This window comes from Arachis duranensis, chromosome 9 (assembly GCF_000817695.3).
Source record: "Arachis duranensis cultivar V14167 chromosome 9, aradu.V14167.gnm2.J7QH, whole genome shotgun sequence".
Lineage (NCBI taxonomy): Eukaryota > Viridiplantae > Streptophyta > Magnoliopsida > Fabales > Fabaceae > Arachis > Arachis duranensis.
Genome location: NC_029780.3, coordinates 14,029,222 through 14,054,038, shown reverse-complemented (window position 1 = coordinate 14,054,038; position 24,817 = coordinate 14,029,222). Strand labels below are relative to the sequence as shown.

Sequence of the window (24,817 nt, the reverse complement as noted above, 5' to 3'; positions counted from 1 at the left end):
TTAGAAAATGGTTATTGTTGTTGGTTTGAAAATGGATTGCTTCTGGTTCTCTATTCCCGGTGTTTCTTTTGTTGTTGCTCTGATTTTATTATCCATTGTTGTTGTTGGTGTTGTTCTTCTAGTTGTTGTTATTTTACTGCTTTTGCTTTTTGCTTCTACATTATGTTTATGCTTCTGCCTGCTTCTGTTTCTGTATTCTGGGAAAGAAAGGGGAAGGGTATTTTCGTCCGAAAGACGATTTTAAAAAAGATTGAAATTTTTAAAATCATTTTGTAACGAAAAAAAGGTCGAGAACGAAAAAAATTTTTAGCCTCAATTTTAGGGACAAAAATTGTACTTAACGCTTTTTTTAACTTCTCTATAAGTTTTTAAATAATTTCTTAAAAAGCTGCAATTTGATTTTAAAAATTACACCAAATATTAATACTATTATTTTTTTATAAGTCAAAAATTTAAAAATTATTTTTAAAACCTTTTAAACGGGTCTGTGGACTAATTATGTACACAATATGAGTAAAGATTAAAGGGTTAATGATTATACTCTTATTTAATTGTTTATTTAAAACAATAAAATGTATATGTACTTATGTAGACATAAACTATATTATATCATCAATATAATGGGAGAAATTATTGAAATGGAGATGTATTTTGTATTTGAGAATTGGGACCCTTAAAAATAATTTCTTGATTTATGTAAATGTGACTTAAATTAGTAGAGGTAAAGTCGCAAGGACTTTGAGGTTCTAACAGGTTGGGCCTATTTGGAGCTACCTCTTCCTCTTCCTCACTTTTCTCATCTCTTTCTTCCTCTTTCTTCCTCTTTCTTCATCAACTGTTATTCAAAACCCTTCACTTTCATCTTCCTATTAATGCGTCATTCCACATCCTTCCAAAATTCTCCAATCTTCTTCTTCTCTCTCTAATCTTCTTTCTAAAAACACTCGCCGGAAATTCATCTCCGGCATCATCGGCGGCGGTCATGGCCAACCAGTTCTCCAGCTCCGTCGATTTCGGACTCAGGCTCTCCAGGCGCATATACTATGGCCAAGGTCCGGCGCCGGCACCGGCGATGTCGAGATCGCCGGAGGAATACCTACCGACGGCGCCGATGTGCTACGCCGTCATATCGGATCCGGATACGGTGGATAACCCCGACATCCGGAGCTACCAACCGTACGTGCACGGGAAGTGTGACCCGCCGGCGCTAATACCGCTGCAGCTTCTAGGAGTCACCATGGAGGTTGATTGTAGCTTGGACACGGCGTTTGTAACCGTCAATGCACGGTGGCGCGTGCATTGCGTGTTGGGAAGTAGCACGTGCGATTGCCGCCTCGCGATACCGATGGGAGAGCAGGTAAATGCTATATACAATGGCTGATATCTTTGGCAATAGCTTTAGAGGAAAATCATTTACTAATTCTAGTTTTCTGGTGTTTATTGATGAACTATGGGGTGATTTTTGAAGGAAAGTGGTTTCTTCTCCATAAACTTGCATTTGAAAATAAAGAATTTTTTTATTTTATAATAGAAAAAAATCCTTCTGATTTCTGACTTGAGTAAGAAATATAAGGCAAAAGTATACCTTTTTTTGTTTTGTTTTGTCTTTAGTGTTAAGAAGTATTATAAAGGTTATGAATCTTTTAGATAGTAAAAATTTTGTATTTCATTCTTATCTTTTTAGTTAAAAATGTTTGTCTATTATTTTACATAGAATCCAAACACAAGCTATATAACTTGAACAAGCCTAAATCTGAAAGAGAAGTATTAGATGTTAAATTTCAATATGATTAAAAAGGTGAAAACTCACTTGAAATTATTGTTGTTGATATAATTATTTGATTAAATTATTTAATAATTTTTAATTATTATTTTATACGAAGATAACTTCATTCGAATCTTTGTCTTCATGTAAATTTCTTCGAATGGAGAAAATGAATAGAAGAGAGAAAGAAAAAAATTCGGATAGGCTAACAGTTGGCACAGCAAGAGAGGTCGAGTCCTTGAAACTTCTAGTTCTAGGGGTGGGACGTGGTAGGGACCTAGGCTTGGGTATTCCACTGTTTTGGAATCAGGTCAAAAAGAGGCAATGCTTCCTTTTAATTTTTTTCCTTTTAAGAGTGCCTAAATCAGTCCCAACGATATTAAAAATAGACATTTTATTTTTTTAAAAAAATTAATATATAGAAGAGGTAAAAAATAAAAAATGTGAAATCACGGTGGAAGTGGCCAATGAATAAATTTCATTTCCATCCTTCTGGTTTTGTTAATCACTTCTGTATACAACAGTTTTATTAAATTTTTTTAATTAATGTGATTAATCTATTGATCATTTACACATTTTATTTTATTTTTTAACTTTTTAGTTTAATCTTTTAATTAATATTTTTAGAACACTAGTTAGATAAAGATTACTTCATTAGTTTTTTTTAGTGGATAAATATTTTGAAGAGTTTAACTTTAGTTTTAATCAGTCCACTAAAATTGTGTTGTGTGACTACTTAAAATATGAACAAAGTAACACACAAGTGCATCAATTTAATTTGTTGAGAGACAAAATTTGAGACATAAACTAATACAAAGAAACATAAATACACACCATTTATGTACCATCTTAAAGTTACTAAAATACAAATGGTAAGATATTTTTCTTTTGATTAATTTTCAAAATTCTAAATTTATCCCACTCTTCTCCCTCTCTTCTGATCATTGATAAAATATCATAAATAGTAAACAATTATATTGATTTTTAAAAAATTTCAGAGTTGATATTTTATTCTTCACAAAATTTTATTATTCTAGAAACTTTTGAAAAAGATAAGTTGTTTAATATGAGACTAATTTATCTTGTAATAATATTTTTTATAATTTAATTATTTTATAATAAAGTGATTAATATAATATATATTAAAAATTTTATTATCAACACTTGAAAAATTAATTGTTTAATGAGAATAATTTTTATAAATTTTATATAAAAAACTAAAATATTTAATTTAAATAATTATGATATGTATATATTAAAATTAAATCGTTAAATTAGTTCTTTATATAAAATATGTATTAAAATATAAAATATATATTAAAAATATATAAAATAATATATAAAATAATATTTTTTAGTGTGTACAAGATATTTTTTATTAACATTAATTGGAGATCATTAATTATTTATTCTATCATCACTTAAAAATTGAAAACTACTGGACTCTATTTCTTTGTGGAATGGAAGAAAATGAGACGTGTTCAATTTTCTTTTCTTAGCCTAAGTGCTGGAGGAAGTTAGTTGGGGCGGGTCGTTGTCTTTACTTTGGATTTAAAACCAATTTAAATTGAAGTCATAAAAGGTAAAAGTGTAGAGTGCGTTTCATTTGTATTTGTATTTTTATTTTTAATATTTTTTATGTTTTTAATTTTTATAAAAAAATAAAAAAAATAAAATTTTTATTTTTTTAAAATTTAAAATATAAAAAATATTAAAAATAAAAATAAAAAATAAAAATACGAACCAAACATATTTTTATCTTCTTAAAATAGTGGCTGAAGCCAATAATCAGTCTTTGGAAAAAGAAATTCAGACTTTGTATTTTATGAAGAGTTTTATATGAGTATTTTAATAATTTTAGCAGTTGATTTTAATTATATATAAATTTTATAATTAAAGTTAATAATTAAAATTATTAAAATATTAATATTTTTTAAATATTTAATTTTTTTTTATGTTATTTGAGATATACTTTAATTAAATTTTTAAGAGATGTTTTCGAGGATTATGCTTAATTGATCGGTTGGGGAGGGTCGTTCTCTACTTCTCTTAGCCTTGGAACAAAAATATAAAATTATGTGAAACTTTTAGAAACCTTGTCCTCTCAAAAGTAGCAGCTTCGGAAATTAATATATTCAATGATTGATTTCAACTCAGTTCCAAAAATTGTTGATTGTCAACTTTGCCCTGAAATTACTTTTTGATATTTATGGTTTTGAAAATATATTCCATTCTTTTAAGAAATGTTTTTAAGTATTTACTATAGGAATTCTGGAGCGGACTTCGCTGTCCTCTTATGGTACGTAAATTTCAGAAAAAATAAAGGATCTATAAAATAATAAAATAAAAAATTAATTATTATTAAATTTATAATTTTTATTATATATAAATTTTAATATTTAAATAAAAAATAATTAATTTTTTATTTATTAATTTTTTTTATTTTAAAAGAACTTGATCCAAAAAATTTCATACTTCTACTTAAGAATTAGTTGTAATTAGATAATGAAAAAGATTTCGAAGGCTAAAATCGGTAGAATTTCTGGTAAGAAAATTATGTTCATGGCTCTTTAAAAGGATAAACTACTATTTGTATTTATAAATTTTGTGAATGTATAAAAGTATTTATTAAACAAAAAATTAATATTATATTTATAAAAGATGAATTTTATATGACAACAGTATTTAAATTTTAATTTTTTTATTGTCTTTTTAATAAAATTTTTAAATTATTTTTTTTATCTTCTTTCTTAAATTCCAAACTTTTACGACCTTCATTCTTCTTCGTTTGTTACTACTAGCCACTATCCCCATTCGTGACCCTAATCTCGTATCTGATGTCTTTCTCCAACGGGCAGCGCTCCCATGTCGAGGTGCTCTTCAACTTCTGCAAGCAGACTGATTCTAGCACTTTTTACTTGAAGTTTGCACACCTCTTCTCCTCCTCTCCTCACCAAGAGGAGGTTCGAATCATGTCTGTCATCCTCCACCGCAAGCAACGATCTTTAAAAAATTGATTCATTAAAGACGAAGGAGAAGAAAAAAAGAAGAAGAGGAGGATACAGTTCAAGATCTTTTATGCGAAGGTCGTAAAGCATTCTACTGGTGGCTAATTTTTATCCTCAACCTCTATTTCTCTTTTTTTCGATCCCAAAAGTTTTAAAATTGTTCATCACCACCTTTGCTACTACCCACATTGCCATCACCACCATCAACACACAAAATCCGGCAGCCACGAACTCTCTCCAATGGTGACTCCAAACTTTGCTCAGCGTCATCGGTTAGTTGAAAAAGAGGCTACTGTTGGAGTATCTCGATGCTATTTAGTTGGCGCGGAATTAACTTCTCTTCGACGAAGCAAACTCGCCACGCACAGGTGGCCATGGAGCAAGCGACGTCAAGATTGCTCCATCCTCCGGTGAGCCAATCCCTGCCTCCATCTCCCACCACAGCCGCTTGATCAGCACCCAACTCGAACGTCTTCAAGGTCAACGTGGACGAGATGAAGAAGAGCGAGTCCTTGGATCTCTACGAGTCCCTTTGCAGTTATTTTGTCCTAAATACTCTGAAATCAGGGCAGGTGGTGATGAAAAAGAGAGTTTTAGAGTATTACGTACTACCAATTGAGAAAGGGAGTAAGAATGATGTCAGTGGTGGGGGTGACAATGAGTGGTAGCAATGAAGAGGGAGAAAGGAGGCAGTGATAATAAGAGAAGATGCAGGTGATGAGAAGGATTGTGAAAGGTTGGAATTTGGAGAAGAAAGTAAAGAATGAGAATAATTTGATAATTCTATTAAAAAATTAACAAAAAAATTAGAATTTAAGTATTGTTGTCACATAAAATCCATCTTTTATGAATACAACATTAATTTTCTTATTTAATAGATATTTTTATCAGTATTTACAAAATTATAGATACAAATGATAGTTTATTTCTCTTTAAAATTTAACCTCGTATTCGGTTGAAAGGTTTAGTTGAAGAATCCTGTTAGGGAGCTAAATGAGATATATGTACAATGGACTAATTATTTAGTCTAATATGGATAAAAAATAAAAATCCCTCCATAAATTATTCTAAATTCAAAAATTCTTATTCAATTATTTCACATTGAATTTCAAATTTTAAATTTCAAATTTTTAAAATATCCAATTAATTATTTCAAAAAAAATAACCATTCAAAATTCTAATTTACCAAAATATTTCATTCCAATACCCTCTTCTTTTTCAACCAGCAGCCACCCCACCTTCATAAATAATCATCCCACTTCACCTTTACTGCTTGACTTGCCACACGCCACTCATCCTTAGTAAAAATAACCATCTACTTAAAAATAAAAATAATCATCCGCATACATAATGAATTAAACATCAAACATATTTTAATTATATATAACTAAACTCAATCCAATTAAAATAATCATCTACATAAAAATTAAAATAATCATATGCATACATACTAAAATGATCATCCCAAATTGACCATTAAATACATTAAAATATCCCATTTACATTAAGAATAAACATCTCATTTACATGAATAACAAACATCTACATGCATATATAAAACTTCCAATGCATACTGTCTCCCAACAAAGAATTCTTTCCGATTGGTTACTTCAAAGGAAGTGTCACTGCAAGTAGGTTTACTTTCGAAGACACCAACATTTTGCTTCTTGGCATTTTTCTTCTATGGCCTTCGCTTAAAGCACCACAGCATAAAAATACAAACGCCTAACAAAATAAATATCAAAAGACCAGCACCAGCAATTCAAATGATATTCTTAGGCATAAATAACTTCTTAGTATTTGCAAGCATTGATGTAGTTGAGGAAGAAAGACTATTTGCTACTCTTCACGGTGATTTCCCAGGAGATGGAACCATAGTTGCAGGTGATGGGGCTGTGCCGAGATTAGGGTACAGTTTGGTCTTCAACGACACCGATAAGAGAAGATAGAGAAAGAAAAAGAGAGAAAAAGAGACGTGTTCGTAACTATTTAGAATTCTTATTTGTTTTATATTTAAAATTGGAAATAATTCTATAATTAATTAATTTAATTATTATTTAATATTAATTTTAAAAATATTCTTATTGTACACATTGTATACTAATTACATTGGCTCTTCATACTTTTTCTTAGTTGAAAACTTGAAATTGTTTCTTCGATCCAGTTTCAGTACGTAAAATTATTTTTTCAATGCAACATAAATAAGAAAAGGGTAAAAGATAAAAATTTTGATAAAGACAGTTTTGTCGACTTAAATGCTTTATAATAGTGTGTAAAGTATAAAACAATAAAATTATCAAGAAAAATCCAACTAAAGAAAAACATCATTATTAAAAAAAATACTATGGATCTTTTATAATTTAGTCTTTCGTTAACTTTTAAATTTGATAATATTATTTAATTATTTTTTAATTGAGTAAATTTTCTATTTTTTTGATAAGTACATTGTTAATGAGGAAAATTTTAAATTTTTTTTTGAGTTTTTGACTTATAAAAAATAATAGTATTAATGTCTGGTGCAATTTTTAAAATTAAATTGTAATTTTTTAAGAAATTATTTAAGTGTTTATTGAAAAGTTCAAAAAAAAATCACATAGACATCTAATATTATGCATAAATTATAAAAAGATTAATCTCTACATACAAATGTTTTGCATTTACAAGTTTTACAAGTCTGAACGAAACCCACCTATTAAATGCGCTGCTTGTTATGTGCCTTTTTAACCGAATTTTAAATAAATTCAAATCAATTAACGCACAAATATATAACTTCCATTTTTCAAAAGATTTCGTTTCTTTTTTCGAGTTTCTTGTCAAATTTGTTGGATCTCCTTCATGTGTTCTCTCTTTGTTTCTTTTTTTCGATTTTCATGGTTTCTGAAATCAAGCTTTGAAATCGTTTTGAAGATAATGGAACTTCAAAAATACACCCAAACGATTACATAAATACACCCAAACGATTACAGAAATACAGCTAAACGGTTACAGAAATACACCCAAACGGTTACAGAAAGGATTATAGAAATACACCCAAAGGATTTAAGAAATACACCCAAAACAGGGAGAGACCGTATATTTCTTCTTGAAATCTTTTTATGTTTTGCTGGTTAAGGATGAGGCACATGGCAGAGACAATCTAGAAGAAAAACTTAGAAGAACAGTAAAACAGTACCTTGAATAATGTTTCTTCCTTTTTTCTGGTGATTTTTTATGGAGATTTGTATCTTTTCTTCTTGATTTCTTCTACTTTTCGCGAGAAGTTGGAACGTTTCTGAAGAATCGTAATAGTTTGTTTTGAATGTCCCTTGAATCTTGATGGTTTGCGTTTTGATTGAGAAAGAAGAGGAAGAGTGAACGTGTTGTGGAAGGGGCGCGTATTTTTTTCTTGATGGTTTGCATTTTGAAGAAGACGAAGAGTAAACGTGTTGTCGAAGGAGCGCGTGTTTTTTTTCTTAGACTTGGAGCAACTTGTATAACTTGTAAGCCAAAAAGGCTTGTATGTGTAGTAGGTCTCAATTATAAAAATAAACATTTTATAAAAAACTTTAATAACCTAAAAAATGTGAAAGAGGTAATAAAATTAAACAGAATAATGCAAAAATAAAATTTGTCAATACAAACACGTCCAAATACATAAAATGTGTTTCCGGCATAGAGAAGCGCGTCTCGAAAGAGGAAACGGCGCAGAGGAAGAGCATGAAGAGAAAGCGGCGCGGAAGAGGAAGCGACGGGTAGGAGAAGTGGCGACAATAATGAGCGCGGTGCAAAAGAGGCAGCAATGGCGAGGATGAGGAGTGCAGAGGAATCAATAATGCTCTCCTAGATTTCGCCGTAAGATTAAGACATTTGTGGAGATTTTAGGAATTTTTTTAGATGTATTTTTGTTAAAAGAGTTTAAAATAGATTTGGGTATTTAAAATTAAATTTTTAGATTTTAATCTTATTTAAAACTGTTTTTTAAATTTGTATTTTAAATTTTTAAAAAATAAGATACTAAATCTATTTAGATGTATTTGTTTTAATTTCTTTTAAACTAATGTAATAAAAGATTGATTAAAAGAATAATTTTTTCAAGTATAAATTAAAAGACACGTTTTTTGTTTTATTTTAAGAGTTTATTTTTAATATATTAATAATATAAAATATTTTATTCTGTCATTAATTATATTTACTTTTAAACGATTATTTGTATGAATATATAAAAAATAATTATTTTTATTTACTTATCATCACATAATAAATTTATTTATACAACTATTTTATATTAGTGTATCGGAATTAAATTCTTATTTTGAATACTAAAAGAATATACACAAAAGGGAAAGAATTTTCCCATGTCGTTGATGTGCCAAACATAATTGTGTTTATCTTTTGTTGAAATCATAATGATTCGGGGCCCACATGAAAATAATTTTTTCTAATGCAATATCTTCCATGAAACATGCTTCTCGGTCATGAAACTTGCCAGAATGTTATTATTGATCGAATTATATGGCTAGTTGGCAACATGCCAACATATAATAATGACACTGTGAGACGTTAAATGTCGGAGTAGTTCTGATCATATGGTATGCCAAGAAGAGATACTATTCTTGGCATGACCAACTGATTCTACTCAGTTAAAATTTGGCACCACCTAAATGCATGGCCATATTCTCAAAAGTCAAATTATTAGCGGTTTAAGTATCAGATTTTTTTTTCCATGCTCGATTCTTCTTTCAAATACCTTAAATCAGTATCTGCATTTAAGAACGCCATTAATATTTCTTATAATTAAATTAAAGTACCAGTTTAAACAACTGTTCTACTATAGTAGCTTTCATAGCTTATGTCCATTCTTTAATCCTAACAATATATTGCAAGTTGTTTTCTGTTGTGTCACACCATCGCTGATATGGCATTGGACTATATAATAAATTCTATATCTGTCTCAATCAGTCATGTTCTGATTGTATTAAATTTTATCTAAGATCCTGATTCATGATTGTGGACACGGGACATTATGGAGTGCATTATGTTTCCTGTTCCATAAGTTTTAATTGAATGCATCTTATATTGCATGAATTGCTTAATGAAAATATTGTAGAGAAATTTCCCCTTCATGAGTTCTCAAGTTAAATATGATGTGGCTAACAGGGTTCACTTCTAGGTGTTGAGGTTGATAATTTTGGAAGATCATATCATACTGAATTGATTTCTCGGAATGATGAAAATGATAAGGAGAAAGTGGCCAAAGCCAAAGATGGATACTTCTTGAAAAGCCAAATATACATTATTGACATCCCACAGGTCACTATTACATTGCAACAAAGATTAATCTTATTACTCGTACTTCATATTATCAATTGAGAAAGTCTATGGCCAGTTCTTTTATTAAAATCTAGCCGTATTTAATTACATCATTAAAAATATTAATAATAATTAATTAATAATTACAAATTATAAAATATATTAATCTCTAACATTATTATTATCAATTTGACTTTTATTACTGATATTTCATCATACTTCTATATATATATATATAATTGAGTAATGCTAAGACAAAGAGAGAAGTTTTCGTGTACAATGTGTACTATATATATATTTTTTATTTATAAATTAAGTAAAAATCTTCGCCATTCACCCAATTTTATTTTTTATCCAAAAAATTTCCAATATGATTTATATTATAAATAAGGATAATATGAGCAGGGATTAGTTTACAATTTTGTTTGTTAAAATACTTTTTATTGTATATAAAAAATATTATTTTTATAAAATATATTTTTTATTAGTAAATAATTTTAGTGTATATTTAGCATAATTAATTATATATAATTCATAACTTTTTTTGGCTATTTCTAAAATTTAAATTCAAGATCTTTTATATTAAATTATAAATAATTTGTCATCTCAATTAATTCCATTTTTATTATTTTTATACATATTTAATAAATAAAATAGTGAATTAATACGTACGCTCTTATTGATAATAATAGTTACAAAGACATTGTTTGTTTATTAATTAAAATAAATAAGTTTTTTTTTCTATTATTATTGTAGTTTAGTGGAGGCTCGATCTTCTCAATTAAGATCAAATGGTCTCAGGAGATATTATTCAATGAAGGCCAGTTCTCTCTTAATATTCCTTTTAGCTTCCCTTCATACGTTAACCCTATTGGAATAAAATCTCCTAAGAAAGAGAGAATATTATTGAAAGTGAATTCTGGTGCTGCCAGAGAAGTGTCATGCAATACCTCCAGTCATCCTCTTAAGGTAAAACCTACTGATTATGAAGCATTCTTATTCCTAAATTGTTGCCATTGCTTCATACTTATAAAGGACACTTGTTGATCAAATATTATAATATAAAATTTACAAAATTAGAGTTCATAAAACATTCTATCTTAAAGTTGAACTATTCAAGCTAAGTATTACTTTTTCAATTCAATGACGTCAATAATATGTATAGTTGTATATAAAATATTCCTTTATTGTAGTTCAAACAAATATCATCCTTAAACTAACTAAATCAACTTAGGTTAGTCGAGTGGTTAACGCGCTTGTCTACTCAAGCAAGTGTCAGATATTTGAATCCATATTATGTATGCAGCAATCTAATAACTAGCAGCAAACCCTTGAATATAACTAAAATCCGCGGTAGATTAGTTCTTGACGTGTTAGGTTGGGGGACACCGGCAAACATAGCCCACTGCAGTATAACAAATTCTGTTAGGCCTCTCATTCATAGAAATGAACTAAAGATGATCTTCATGCTTTCCAGGTACTAATGCGCCAAGCTGGCAAATTAAGTTTATCATATGAAGCAGAAGTGCAAGCTTGGTCAAGTATAGACTTTAGTCTTTCTTACATTGTAAGACCTGGAAGCATATAATTCTATCAAGTTCTTTCCAATGGCAATTTCAATATTCTGTAAAAATTCGTGGATCCTGAATAGCCGAATTGGTGTCTTCGCAGGTTTCTTTAACGGATATAGTTGGTGGTGTTCTCTTGCAATCTCCTTTCTTGCGTGATTTCGACGAACGGGAGATATTTTGCTTGTATCTTTACCCGGGAAAAAGCCAGGATAGAAAGGTTCGTTTGCATTATTATAGGTTTAATTTTCTTTAAAGTTTTAAGTGTGTTTGGATATAACTTTTTAAAAAAGTATTGTTACCAAAGCAAACAAACTTTGAAGATTTCAATTAATTGTCTATTGGAAGAACTACTACTTCTGTTTCCTATTCAAACATAAAATTATCTTTTCAGCATGTATTTAAACTGTCTTGTCATTCACATATATGAACAAATAAGATGGATCCTCTGTTGTTTTCTAGTCTCTGTTATGCAAAAAATGATTTCTCTCAGAAAAGATAATTATCTGTTAAGTTAACAAAACATTTGTATTGGTAAAATATAATGTTATTTTTTGTGTAACAAAAATATGGAACTAGGAATAAGTTAGGATAAAGTAAGATGGAAATATATGAGGGTTGTGCAAAATCATTGTTTTTGTTTAATGGAGTATTCTGCTTTAATGACTTGACAGGTTTTTAGAAAGAATGTGGTGTTTATAGTAGATATAAGTGGAAGCATGAAGGGAAGTCCTCTTGAAAGCACAAAGAATGCATTAATAGCATCCCTTTCCCATCTAGATGCACAAGATACATTTAACATAATAGCTTTCAATGGGGAGTTCTATTCATTTTCTGGATTGATGGAACCGGCTACGGTGGAAAAACTTTTGAGTGCTACCAAGTGGGTTGAAGCTACTTTTATTGCAAATGGTGGTACCAACATCTTGAATCCCTTAACTCAGGTAATTCTCATTTGTTGACAATTTCGATATTATGTGCAAAACATTCTTCTCTTATTGCATGTGTTGATTAAAGTTTGTTTTGCTGCTAAAATCAACTGCAGTACTTAATTACTTACTTAACAAAGTTTTTTCCCACTAAGTGGGGTCGGCTAGATGGATCAAGATGTCATTACGTCGTGTCTAACTGTCTATGCTGTGAGATGCGACCTTGTTTTACATTGGCTGTCGCAGGCCTAACAAAACCCAACATGGCTTCAAGGACGTCATTGCGTCGTGGCCATGTATTGGGATGCGACATTGTTTTACATTGGCAGTCGCACATCGAACAACTCTTTTCGTTTTTCCGAGCTTGAGACCGGCTATGTAAACATAGGCCAAGTTAAAATCAACTGCAGTACTAATGAAAGTAATATACATCTGAAATGAGGAAATGAGAAAGGTTAGTTAGAAGGTGCCACCTTGTAACTTTTCTTTTTCAAACCAAACATGCCCTTGGTTAACCTTCCTTGTTATCTCTCTATTCTATTCATTCATTGATCCTACAAAGCACATTTTATATGTAGTTGATATACTTCTTTTGCAGTCATCATCATAATAAAGAGAAAACAAAAGGCATGACAAAATTTGGTTCTTTCTTTTATTTTGCATTTTCCCATTCCTTTGGTAATTTGTATGCTTTCTTTTGGTGTTGCTGCTAGTCTACATCCACACAGTACATAAAAAGCTTCAGTCTTTACCATTTTTTCTCCCCATATTCATTATTCACATCAATGTATCCCATATTTGACATTCAAATGAAGTTTCCATGTTTGATCTGCTTTGCATTGTTAACTACATTCATGGATTTTTATCTAATACTCTATTATATCTTTAGGCAATGAAGCTGTTTCAGAATTCAACTGCTTCAGATTCAATCCCTCTAATTTTTCTTGTTACTGATGGGACTGTTGAGAATGAGAGACAGATATGCAATTTTGTGAAAAGCTGCCTCACAAATGGGCAACCAGTTCGCACACCGCGCTTATGTACTCTTGGCATAGGCAAGGATACTTTATTGTTTTAAGAAATTTATTTCTATGACATGTTAATTTGGCAATATTCATTTGACATTTCACCATTTTTATGAGTGTTGTTTCCACCTGAAGCTCTGACTTCTAAGAAACAGCAAAACTTTGATACAGAATTCATGTTTTACATTCAAGAAACTAATTCTGGTATAAAGGCTTGTTTTGGTATTTAACTTTTGGGAAAGGAACTTCTGAAAGTAACTTGTGAAGTTCTTCTCTAGAGTGTCTTAACAAGTTCTTCTTAAGAACTTAAATTGTTAACTCCTTGCAAAGCATTAAAATTGATTTGAGTTTTAATTTGTGTAGTAATTGGGAGAGAAGTGCAAAATGTGACTTTTGACTTTAGAAAAATTAAAAAAAAAGTCAGAAGATGAGTAATTGGAAAGAGCTTTGTCAAAATTTTGAACAAAGATTTATCATAATTTCTCTTGCAATTTTTTTCATTCAACTGCTTTTTAGTAACCTTCTCTGTGTTTGTTTCAAAATTTTTAGGTTTACATTGTAATCACTACTTCCTGCAAATGCTAGCACAGATTGGGAGGGGCCACTATGATGCTGCTTTTGATTTAGGTCAATATCTTTCCCTCTCAGTTTAAATTGTGGTTTGAAGTTTATTCAGATTTGAGGCTTAAATATTTAAGAGTTATTATTAAGTTTGGTAACACTATTGAAGTCACTATATAAGTATCTTATATTTGAAAGGAAAACAGAAGTAATAAATTGGTAATTTTATTGATACTTGAACTGTTATTAATCTCTTTTTTTTCCCCTTCCGTGTCCAGATTCCATTTCCTTCAGAATGCAAAGGTTGTTTAGAACTGCTTCATCAGTCATTGTTTCAGATATAACCCTTGGAGGTCTAGGTCTTGATTCAGTAGAGGTACATGAAAGAGATATTTCATCCTTAATTATAACCAGAAACAATTAAATCATAGTTACATTTTACCTATTTTCATGGTTGCAGTTATTTCCACCTTATATTCCAGACCTATCATTGGAAAGTCCGTTAATGATATCAGGCAGATGCAATGGAACCTTTCCGGAATCAGTTAAAGTGACTGGTACTTTGGCAGATATGACTAAGTTCGAAGTGGATCTTGAAGTGCAAAGAGAAAAAGATATTCAACTCACGAATGTAATATTTCAATCTTGATTCCTATCATTTAACTACTGTTAATTCATCATGTTTCTATGAGGTTCGCAAATTTATTCAATTATAGACATTGTGAACTGAATATTAAGATGCAACAACTAACAAGCACAAGAGTGAAATTTGTAAATATGAAATGTTTATAGGGATGAAATTGTATTTTATGACATTCCAATCAAAATTTGCTTTACCTCCAGAGTAATTTGAAAAGTTGAAGCTTATGTTCGTTATTTTCTTGTTTCTTCAGATCCTTGCAAAGAGACACATGGACCTTGTCACTTCTCAAGCATGGTTATTAGAAAGTGCAGAGTTGGTGGAAAAGGTTTGTATTTTATAGACCTATGCGTATCGGCTCTCTTTTTATAAGGAAAAAAGGATTCAGCCTAGTTAAATCCAAAATTTGAATGGATCTGCTTACAATCAAAGTTGCTTTTATGGTGAACAATTAAGCTTGCAATGAACAATATGTTGTCGAGTTTGGGAAAAAGTATCTGCTCTTTTGATGTGTAGAAGTACATTACAGTGTAGAAGTTTATTTAAGTTAATTTGGCTTTAAAAGTCTATTATTCTATTACTGCATTGAATATAGAATTTAATTTTGATTCACTGGTAAAATAGTTTTACATGAATGACGTAAGGACATGTCAATAAAAATAGCCTACCTTTATGTTGATTACGCGAATGATTATTCAAAAGAACGAATGTGATTAAACGACTGTGTAAAACATTTTATTAGTGTATCAAAATTAAACACATCAAATATAACCTCTCTAGGTTGTTAGATACTTGAATTTTGAAGTATTGCGATATTTGCTCTTGTTTTTAAATTTGACAAATATATATATATAAAGTTTTCTTGAAGTATGTAAGTTGGTTATAAGATATTTCGTGTGCTGCTTCTGTACTCTTGTAAGAAAATGCAAAATTGATCAATGACAGGTCTCGAAAATGAGCATTCAACATAAAATCCCGTCAGAGTATACCTGCATGGTGCTTGTGGAGAACAGTGATGGGAAGAAGGCACCTGAACCAATGCTAATTAAGAGGGTATAACTTTTCCTTCCAATATAGAAATATTAAATGCAAATTTTAGTTCTCTCTGCAATGTAAAATATAAGTAGGTGAAGACTTACATGCAACTATTTTCGTGTGAAATTAATAACTAAAAATCATTAGATGATTTAACAGGTTGACTAAATTATCATTAACGATTCTCAATTTCACATAAAGACAATTACATACGAGTTCTCACTTCTCACCTCACCCTATAAGTAATATTCAATTCTCTCTTTGCACAACCTATATATTATTGCTTTAAAACAGGCATACAGTAAACTTAGCAGACAGAGATTGGAACGCAACACTCAGAAGTTATTCCTCGGGGGCATGAGTCTCGCGTTTGGTGACCTGAAAGCAACGGCAAATAACGTTCCGCCGGCAATCAAAGAAGCGAAACCTTCTGAAGGGCTTCTAGAGAAGGCTACCTCAACTTGCTGTGGCCGATTCGCTGACAACTGTTGTGGCATGTGTCTGCTCCAAACATGTCGCTTTGCGAACGACCAATGCACCATTGTCTGCACCCAACTCTGTGCAGCCCTCGCTTGTTTCGAGTTAATCAATTGCTGTATTGAGCTTTGTGACTGTGACTGCCTCTAGTAAAATCACATGATATCTGTCTAGATATGAAAATCTGTTTAGTAGGACAAATTGTTAGCAATGTATATAAGCTTTGCTGAAAATCATATGCAGCTTATACGTCTATTACTTTAGTTGCTTGTTTATAGTGATAAAGACAAACGATATAGATAAAACTAGTTTATTATAATGTTGGAAAGTTTGGTCTCCTTGTTCAAGTTAATGTGGAGAGCAAAGAGTAAGGAGTTCGTTGAATACTGTGGTATTGTATGGATCTTCTGCATGTGAATGCATGGGGCCTTGGGGGCCATAAGTGAAGGATAATAAATGAATTATCGTTTCATGATAAGGTTAAATGTAAATTGAGTTGATAAAGTAAGTATATGATATGATTAGGATAATTGAGTGCTATTGTATATTGCTTTTAATGCCTTCTGTTATATTTCTTAACTGTTAGTTATTAGCTTTCCCTTTATGTTCTTAGTAGTTGCATTACATACTCCTCAGGTATAAAATTCTGCAATTCTCCTTTGTTGCTCTTGTGAAAGAATGAAACATAGGATTTTTCTAAAAAGTACAAAAATGCCTTTTTTTATTGTTGCAGTTTTTTTTTTCATGCTTTTTCTTTCTTTTGTCTTTTTTCTTTTTAGTTGCTTTTGTTTTTTCTTCTCTGATTTGCATTTGTTTTTGTTCTTTTACGAGAGAAAGAAACATAATAAAGATGATATAAAAACAAAAAAAATGCAGAAAAGGAGGAGGAAGAAAAGAAAATATAGAACAAAAAAGAGAAGGAAGAAAAAAAAGTAAAAAATGGTAATATTAGAAGAAAAGGGTATTATTACAAAATTATTTGTTATATTTTTTTATTATTTAATAATTTAATTTGTTAAGTTTGAAAAACAAAACCATGTTTAAAGTGATGACTAAATATTATTGGGATAATTATTAAAATGGTTGTGTAATGTATTTTGTTTAGTGTGCTGAAAAAATGATTTGATCCAACTGGCTCAAGAAAAATGAAATGAACCCACTAAGCAAATACACACATGATGAGCGGATAATTTATATGTTTTTTGGCATTGTTTTTAGGTAGTTTTTAGTAGGATCTAGCTACTTTTAGGGATTTTTTTATTAGTTTTTATGCTAAATTCACATTTCTGAACTTAACTATGAGTTTGTGTGTTTTTCTGTGATTTCAGGTATTTTATGGCTGAAATTGAGGGACCTGAGCAAAAGTCTGATAGAGGGCTGACAAAGGACTGTTGATGCTGTTGGATTCTGACCTCCCTGCACTCGAAATGGATTTTCTGGAGCTACAGAACTCGAAATGGCGCGCTCTCAACAGCGTTGGAAAATAGACATCCAGGGCTTTCCAACAATATATAATGGTCCATACTATGTTCGAGTTTAGACGACGCAAACTGGCGTTCAACGCCAGTTCCATGCTGCTTTCTGGAGTAAAACACTAGAACACGTCACGAACCAAAGTTAAACGCCAAAAACACGTTACAACTTGGCGTTTAACTCCAAGAGAAGCCTCTGCACGTGTAAAGCTCAAGCTCAGCCCAAACACACACCAAGTGGGCCCCAGAAGTGGATTTCTGCATCATTTACTCAATTCTGTAAACCCTAGTAGCTAGTCTAGTATAAATAGGACATTTTACTATTGTATTAGATATCATCTTGGTATCTAGTCCTTTTCCCTATTTTCGAATTCATATCACATTTTGGGGGCTGGCCATCCGGGCATGTCTAGACCACCACTTATGTATTTTCAACGGTGGAGTTTCTACACACCATAGATTAAGGTGTGGAGCTCTGCTGTACCTCGAGTTTTAATGCAAAGTACTACTATTTTCTATTCAATTCATACTTATTCTTATTCTAAGATATTCGTTGCACTTCAACATGACGAATGTGATGATCCGTGACACTCATCATCATTCTTACCTATGAACACGTAATTGACAACCACTTCCGTTCTACTTTAGACTGAACGAATATCTCTTAGATTCCTTAATCAGAATCTTCGTGGTATAAGCTAGAACCTTTGTCGGCCACTCTTGAGAATCCGGAAAGTCTAAACCTTGTCTGTGGTATTCTGAGTAGGATTCAAGGATTGAATGACTGTGACGAGTTTCAAACTCGTGATTGTTGGGCGTGGTGACAGACGCAAAAGAATAAATGGATTCTATTCCGACATGATCGAGAACCGACAGATGATTAGCCGTGCTGTGACAGAGCATTTGGACCATTTTCACTGAGAGGATGGGATGTAGCCATTGACAACGGCGATGCCCTACATACAGCTTGCCATGGAAAGAAGTATGAATGATTGAAGGAAGGCAGTAGGAAAGCAGAGATTCAACAGGGACAAAGCATCTTCATACACTTATCTGAAATTCCCACCAATGAATTACATAAGTATCTCTATCTTTATTTTATGCTTTATTTATTATTATTTTCGAAAACCATTATAATCATTTGAATCAGCCTAACTGAGATTTACAACATGACCATAGCTTGCTTCATACCAACAATCTCTGTGTTTATTACTTGGACGACCTAGTGCACTTGCTGGTTAGTTGTGCGAAGTTGTGAAGAATGTGAGTGAACCATAGTAGTGTGCACCAAGTTTTTGGAGCCATTACTAAGAATTGTTCGAGTTATAAAAAGTGTAAATCACAATTTTGCCTATCAAGTTTTTGGCGCCGTTGCCGGGAATTGTTTGAGTTTGGACAACTGACGGTTCATCTTGTTGCTCAGATTAGGTAATTTTCTTTTCAAAAAGTTTTCAAAAATCTTTCAAAATTCTTTCTTTGTTTTGGTTTTTCAAAAAAAATAATTTTCGAAAAGAAAAATTAAATATAAAAAAATTAATAAAATCATAAAAATAAAAAATATTTTGTATTTCTTGTTTGAGTCTAGTGTCAACTTTTAAGTTTGGTATCAATTGCATGTTTTTAAAATTTATGTATTTTTCAAAAATTCATGCATGTGTTCTTCATGATCTTCAAGTTGTTCTTGGTAAGTCTTCTTGTTTGATCTTGCTATTTTCTTGTTTTGTGTTTTTTGTTGTTTTTCATATGCATTTTTGAATTCTTAGTGTCTAAATATGAAAAATTTATAAATTTGGTGTCTTGCATGTTTTCTTTTCTTGAAAATTTTTCAAAAATAAAATCTTGATGTTCATCTTGATATTCAAATTATTCTTGGTGTTCATCTTGACATTCATAGTGTTCTTGCATGCATCATGTGTTTTGATTCATAATTTTTATGTTGTGAGTCATTTTTGTGTTTTTCTCTCTCCTCATTAAAAATTTAAAAATAAAAAATATATCTTTCCCTTATTTCTCTCATAAAATTTGAAATTTTGGGTTGACTTAGTTAAAATTTTTTTAAAATAAGTTGTTTCTTGTTAGTCAAGTCAAGATTTCAATTTTTAAAAAAAATCCTATCTTTTCAAAACTTTTTCAAAAATCAAATCTTTTTCATTTTTTATGATTTTTTAAAATTTGAAAGTATTTTTTTAAAAAATCTTTTTCTTAATTTCATTTCAAATTTTCAAAAACTTTGCTAACAATTAATGTGATTGATTCAAAAATTTGAAGTTTGTTACTTTCTTGTTAAGAAAGGTTCAATCTTTAAATTCTAGAATCATATTTTTTAGTTTCTTGTTAGTCAAGTAATAAATTTTAATTTTAAAAATCAAATCTTTTTCAAAATATATTTTCAATCATATCTTTTCAAATCATATCTTTTTCAAAATCAATTTCAAAAATCTTTTCTAACTTCTTATCTTTTCAAAATTGATTTTCAAATCTTTTTCAACTAACTAATTGACTTTTTGTTTGTTTCTTATCTTTTTCAAAACCACCTAACAACTTTTCTCTTTCTAATTTTCGAAAATCAACCTCCCCCTATTTCAAAATTCTTTTTTATTAACTAATTATTTTAAATTTTAATTTTATCTTACCTCTTCTCTTAATTTTTGAATTTTAACTAATAATTAAAATAAAAACAAAAATATTTTTTCTCTTTTAGTTAAAATTCGAATTTTCTCCTCTCTCTCATCTCTTTTCTATTTATTTATTCATTTACTAACACTTCTCTTCATCTAAAAATTTGAACCCTCTCCTCTATCTGTGTTCGAATTTTTCTCATCCTTCTTTTATTCTTTTATTCTTCTACTCACATAAAGGAATCTCTATACTGTGACATAGAGGATTCCAGATTTTCTTTGTTTTCTTCTCTTTCATATGAGCAGGAACAAGGAAAAAGGCATTCTTGTTGAAGCCGATCCTGAACCTGAAAGGACTCTGAAGAGGAAATTAAGAGAAGCTAAAATACAAACAATCCAGAGACAACCTTACTGAAATTTTCGAACAAGAAAAGGATATGGCAGCCGAACCCAACAACAATAACGCAAGGAGGATGCTTGGTGATTATACTACACCTACTTCCAAATTTGATGGAAGAAGCATCTCAATCCCTTCCATTGGAGCAAATAATTTTGAGCTGAAACCTCAACTAGTTACTCTAATGCAACAGAACTGCAAGTTTCATGGACTTCCATCAGAAGATCACTATCAATTTTTAACTGAGTTCTTGCAGATCTGTGAGACTATTAAGACTAATAGAGTAGATCCTGAAGTCTACAGGCTCATGCTTTTCTCTTTTGCTGTAAGAGACAGAGCTGGCACATGATTGGACTCACAACTTAAAGATAGCCTAGACTCTTGGGATAAGCTGGTCACGGCCTTCTTGGCTAAGTTCTTTCCTCCTCAAAAACTGAGCAAGCTTAGAGTGGATGTTCAGACCTTCAAAAAGAAAGATGGTGAATCCCTCTATGAAACTTGGGAAAGATACAAGCAGATGACCAAAAGGTGTCCTTCTGACATGCTTTCAGAGTGGACCATTTTGGATATATTCTATTATGTTCTATCTGAGTTCTCTAAAATGTCACTGGACCATTCTGCAGGTGGATCCATTCACCTAAAGAAAACGCCTGCAGAAGCTTAAGAACTCATTGACATGGTTGCAAATAACCAATTCATGTACACTTCTGAGAGGAATTCTATGAGTAATGAGACACCTCAGAGGAAGGGAGTTCTTGAAATTGATGCTCTGAATGCCATATTGGCTCAGAACAAAATGTTGACTTAGCAAGTCAACATGATCTCTCAAAGTCTGAATGGATGGCAAAATGCATCCAACAGTACTAAAGAGGCATCTTCTGAAGAAGAAACTTATGATCCTGAGAACCCTGCAATGGCAGAGGTGATATATATGGGTGAACCACATGGGAACACCTATAATTCTTCATGGAGAAATCATCCAAACTTCTCATGGAAGGATCAACAAAAGCACCAACAAGGCTTTAATAATGATGGAAGAAACAGGCTTAGCAATAGCAAGCCCTTTCCATCATCTTCTCAGCAACAGACAGAGAATTCTGAGCAAAGCTCCTCTAGCTTAGCAAATATAGTCTCTGATTTGTCTAAGGCCAGTTTAAGTTTCATGAGTGAAACAAGGTCCTCCATCAGAAATTTGGAGGCACAAGTGGGCCAGCTGTGTAAGAAAATCACTGAAACACCTCCTAGTACTCTCCCAAACAATACTGAAGAGAATCCAAAAAGAGTGCAAGGCCATTGACATAATCAAAATGGTCGAACCTGGAGAGGAAGGGGAGGACGTGAATCCCAATGAGAAAGACCTCATGGGATGTTTCCCAAATAAGAAGAAGTTCCTTATTGAGGACCTAAAGGAATCTGAGGCTCATATAGAGACCATAGAGATTCCATTAAACCTCCTTCTGCCATTCATGAACTCTGAAAACTATTCTTCCTCTGAAGAGGATGAAGATGTAACTGGAGAGCAAGTTGCTCAATATCTAGGAGCTATCATGAAGCTGAATGCCAAGTTGTTTGGTAATGAGACCTGGGAAGATGCACCTCCCTTGCTCATTAGTGAACTAGATACATGGGTTCAGCAAACTTTACCTCAAAAGAAACAAGATCCTGGTAAATTCTTAATACCCTGTACCATGGGCACCATGACCTTTGAGAAGGCTCTGTGTGACCTGGGGTCAGGTATAAATCTTATGCCACTCTCTGTAATGGAGAAACTGGAAATATTTGAGGTACAAGCTGCCACTTTCTCATTAGAGATGGCAGACAAGTCAATAAGACAAGCTTATAGATTGGTAGAGGACGTGTTAGTGAAGGTTAAAGGCCTTTACATCCCTACTGATTTCATAATCTTAGACACTAGGAAGGAGAAGGATGAATGCATCATCCTTGAAAGACCCTTCCTAGCCACAGCAAGAGCTGTGATTGATGTTGACAGAGGAGAGCTAGTCCTTCAATTGAATGGGGACTACCTTGTGTTTAAAGCTCAAGGATCTTCTTCTGCAACCATGGAGAGGAAGCACGATAAGATTCTCTCAATACAAAGTCAAACAAAGCCCCTACAATCAAACTCTAAGTTTGGTGTTGGGAGGCCACAACCAAACTCTAAGTTTGGTGTTGAGAAGCCCCCATATTCAAACTCTAAGTTTGGTATTGGGAGGCCCTCATCATGCTCTGAACATTTGTGAGGCTTCATGAGAGCTCACTGTCAAGCTATTGACATTAAAGAAGTGCTTATAGGGAGGCAACCCAATTTTTATTTATCTATATTTTTATTGTTCTTTTATGTTTTATTAGGTTCATGATCATGTGGAGTCACAAAACAAATACTAAAATTAAAAACAGAATCAAAAACAGCAGAGGAAACAGCACACCCTGGATAAACGCCAGTAAGGAGCATCTGGCTGGCGTTCAACGCCAGAACAGAGCATGAATCTGGTGTTGAACACCAGAAATAAGCAGCAGTCTAGTGTTCAAATGCCAGGATTACACCCTGAGGAGAGTTGCCGTTAAACGCCAGAAACAAGCATGGAACTGGCATTCAACACCAGAAACATGCTGCAGACTGGCGTTGAAGGCCCAAAATAAGCATAGAACTGGCGTTTAACACCAGAAACAAGCATCAATCTGGCGTTAAACGCCAGGATTGCATGCAGAGGGCATTATACACGCCTAATTGGTGCAGGGATGATAAATCCTTGACACCTCAGGATCTGTGGACCCCACAGGATCTCCACCTACCTCAACTCACCCTCTCTCTTCTTTCACACAATCCAATAACACTCTTCCCCAACACCCTCCATCAATCACGTCAATCTCTCTTTCCCATCACCTCTTCACCACTCACATACATCCACTCTTCCCATAAACCCTACCTACCTTCAAATTCAAATTCTCCTTCCCACCCAAACCCACCCTAAATGGCCGAACTCAACCCCTCTCCCTCCACTATATAAATCCCTCCATCCTTCTTCATTCTCACACAACACAACCCTCTCTTCTCCCCCTTGGCCGAATAGACATCTCTCCCCCTCTCCTCCATATTTTCTTCTTATTCTTCTATTCTTTCTTCTTTTGCTCGAGAGCGAGCAATATTCTAAGTTTGGTGTGGTAAAAGCATAGCTTTTTTTTGTTTTTCCATAACCACTTATGGCACCTAAGGCCGGAGAAACCTCTAGAAAGAGGAAAGGGAAGACAAAAGCTTCCACCTCCGAGTCATGGGAGATGGAGAGATTCATCTCAAAGGTCCATCAAGACCACTTCTATGAAGTTGTGGCCAAGAAGAAGGTGATCCCTGAGGTCCCTTTCATGCTAAAAAAAATGAGTATCTGGAGATCCAATATGAGATTGGTATGAGAAATTGTGATCAATACTTTTCACAACTCAAATAATCCCCGGTGATGAAACCAAAAACTTGGTGTTCACTACCATGGCATAAACACAACTTCGCACAACTAACCAGCAAGTGTACTGGGTCGTCCAAGTAATAAACCTTACGCGAGTAAGGGTCGATCCCACAGAGATTGTTGGTATGAAGCAAGCTATGGTCACCTTGTAAATCTCAGTCAGGCAAACTCAAATGGGTATGGTGATAAACGCATAAAACATAAAGATAAAGATAGAGATACTTATGTAATTCATTGGTAGGAACTTCAGATAAGCGTATGAAGATGCCTTCCCTTCCGTCTCTCTGCTTTCCTACTGTCTTCATCCAATCCTTCTTACTCCTTTCCATGGCAAGCTTAAGCAAGGGTTTCACCGTTGTCAGTGGCTACCTCCCATCCTCTCAGTGGAAATGTTCAACGCACCCTGTCACGGCACGGCTATCCATCTGTCGGTTCTCGATCAGGCCGGAATAGAATCCAGTGATTCTTTTGCATCTGTCACTAACGCCCCACAATCACGAGTTTGAAGCTCGTCACAGTCATCCCATCTCAGATCCTACTAGGAATACCACAGACAAGGTTTAGACTTTTCGGAT

The 24,817-nt window shown here is 32.4% G+C and overlaps 1 protein-coding gene across 1 annotated transcript; it reads left to right on the top strand.

Annotated features, from left to right (window-relative positions):
• Nucleotides 1-703: 703 nt before the first annotated feature.
• LOC107464870 (uncharacterized) lies at nucleotides 704-16,801 on the top strand. Its single transcript, XM_016083824.3, has 13 exons — nucleotides 704-1,357; nucleotides 9,910-10,062; nucleotides 10,819-11,031; nucleotides 11,540-11,629; nucleotides 11,734-11,850; nucleotides 12,305-12,574; nucleotides 13,449-13,614; nucleotides 14,134-14,211; nucleotides 14,424-14,521; nucleotides 14,606-14,776; nucleotides 15,039-15,113; nucleotides 15,731-15,838; nucleotides 16,115-16,801. Exons 1-13 carry the CDS (start codon nucleotides 983-985, stop codon nucleotides 16,445-16,447), a joined length of 2,247 nt encoding a protein of 748 aa, XP_015939310.1. The 5' UTR covers nucleotides 704-982; the 3' UTR covers nucleotides 16,448-16,801.
• Nucleotides 16,802-24,817: the final 8,016 nt, after the last annotated feature.

Excerpts from the sequence above, each read along its gene's own strand:
- LOC107464870 (XM_016083824.3), top strand. The coding sequence starts at position 983 with ATGGCCAACCAGTTCTCCAGCTCCGTCGATTTCGGACTCAGGCTCTCC. Across the intron at positions 10,063-10,818 it reads ACATTATTGACATCCCACAG|TTTAGTGGAGGCTCGATCTT; the intron begins GTCACTATTACA and ends TTATTATTGTAG. Across the intron at positions 13,615-14,133 it reads CTTATGTACTCTTGGCATAG|GTTTACATTGTAATCACTAC; the intron begins GCAAGGATACTT and ends CAAAATTTTTAG.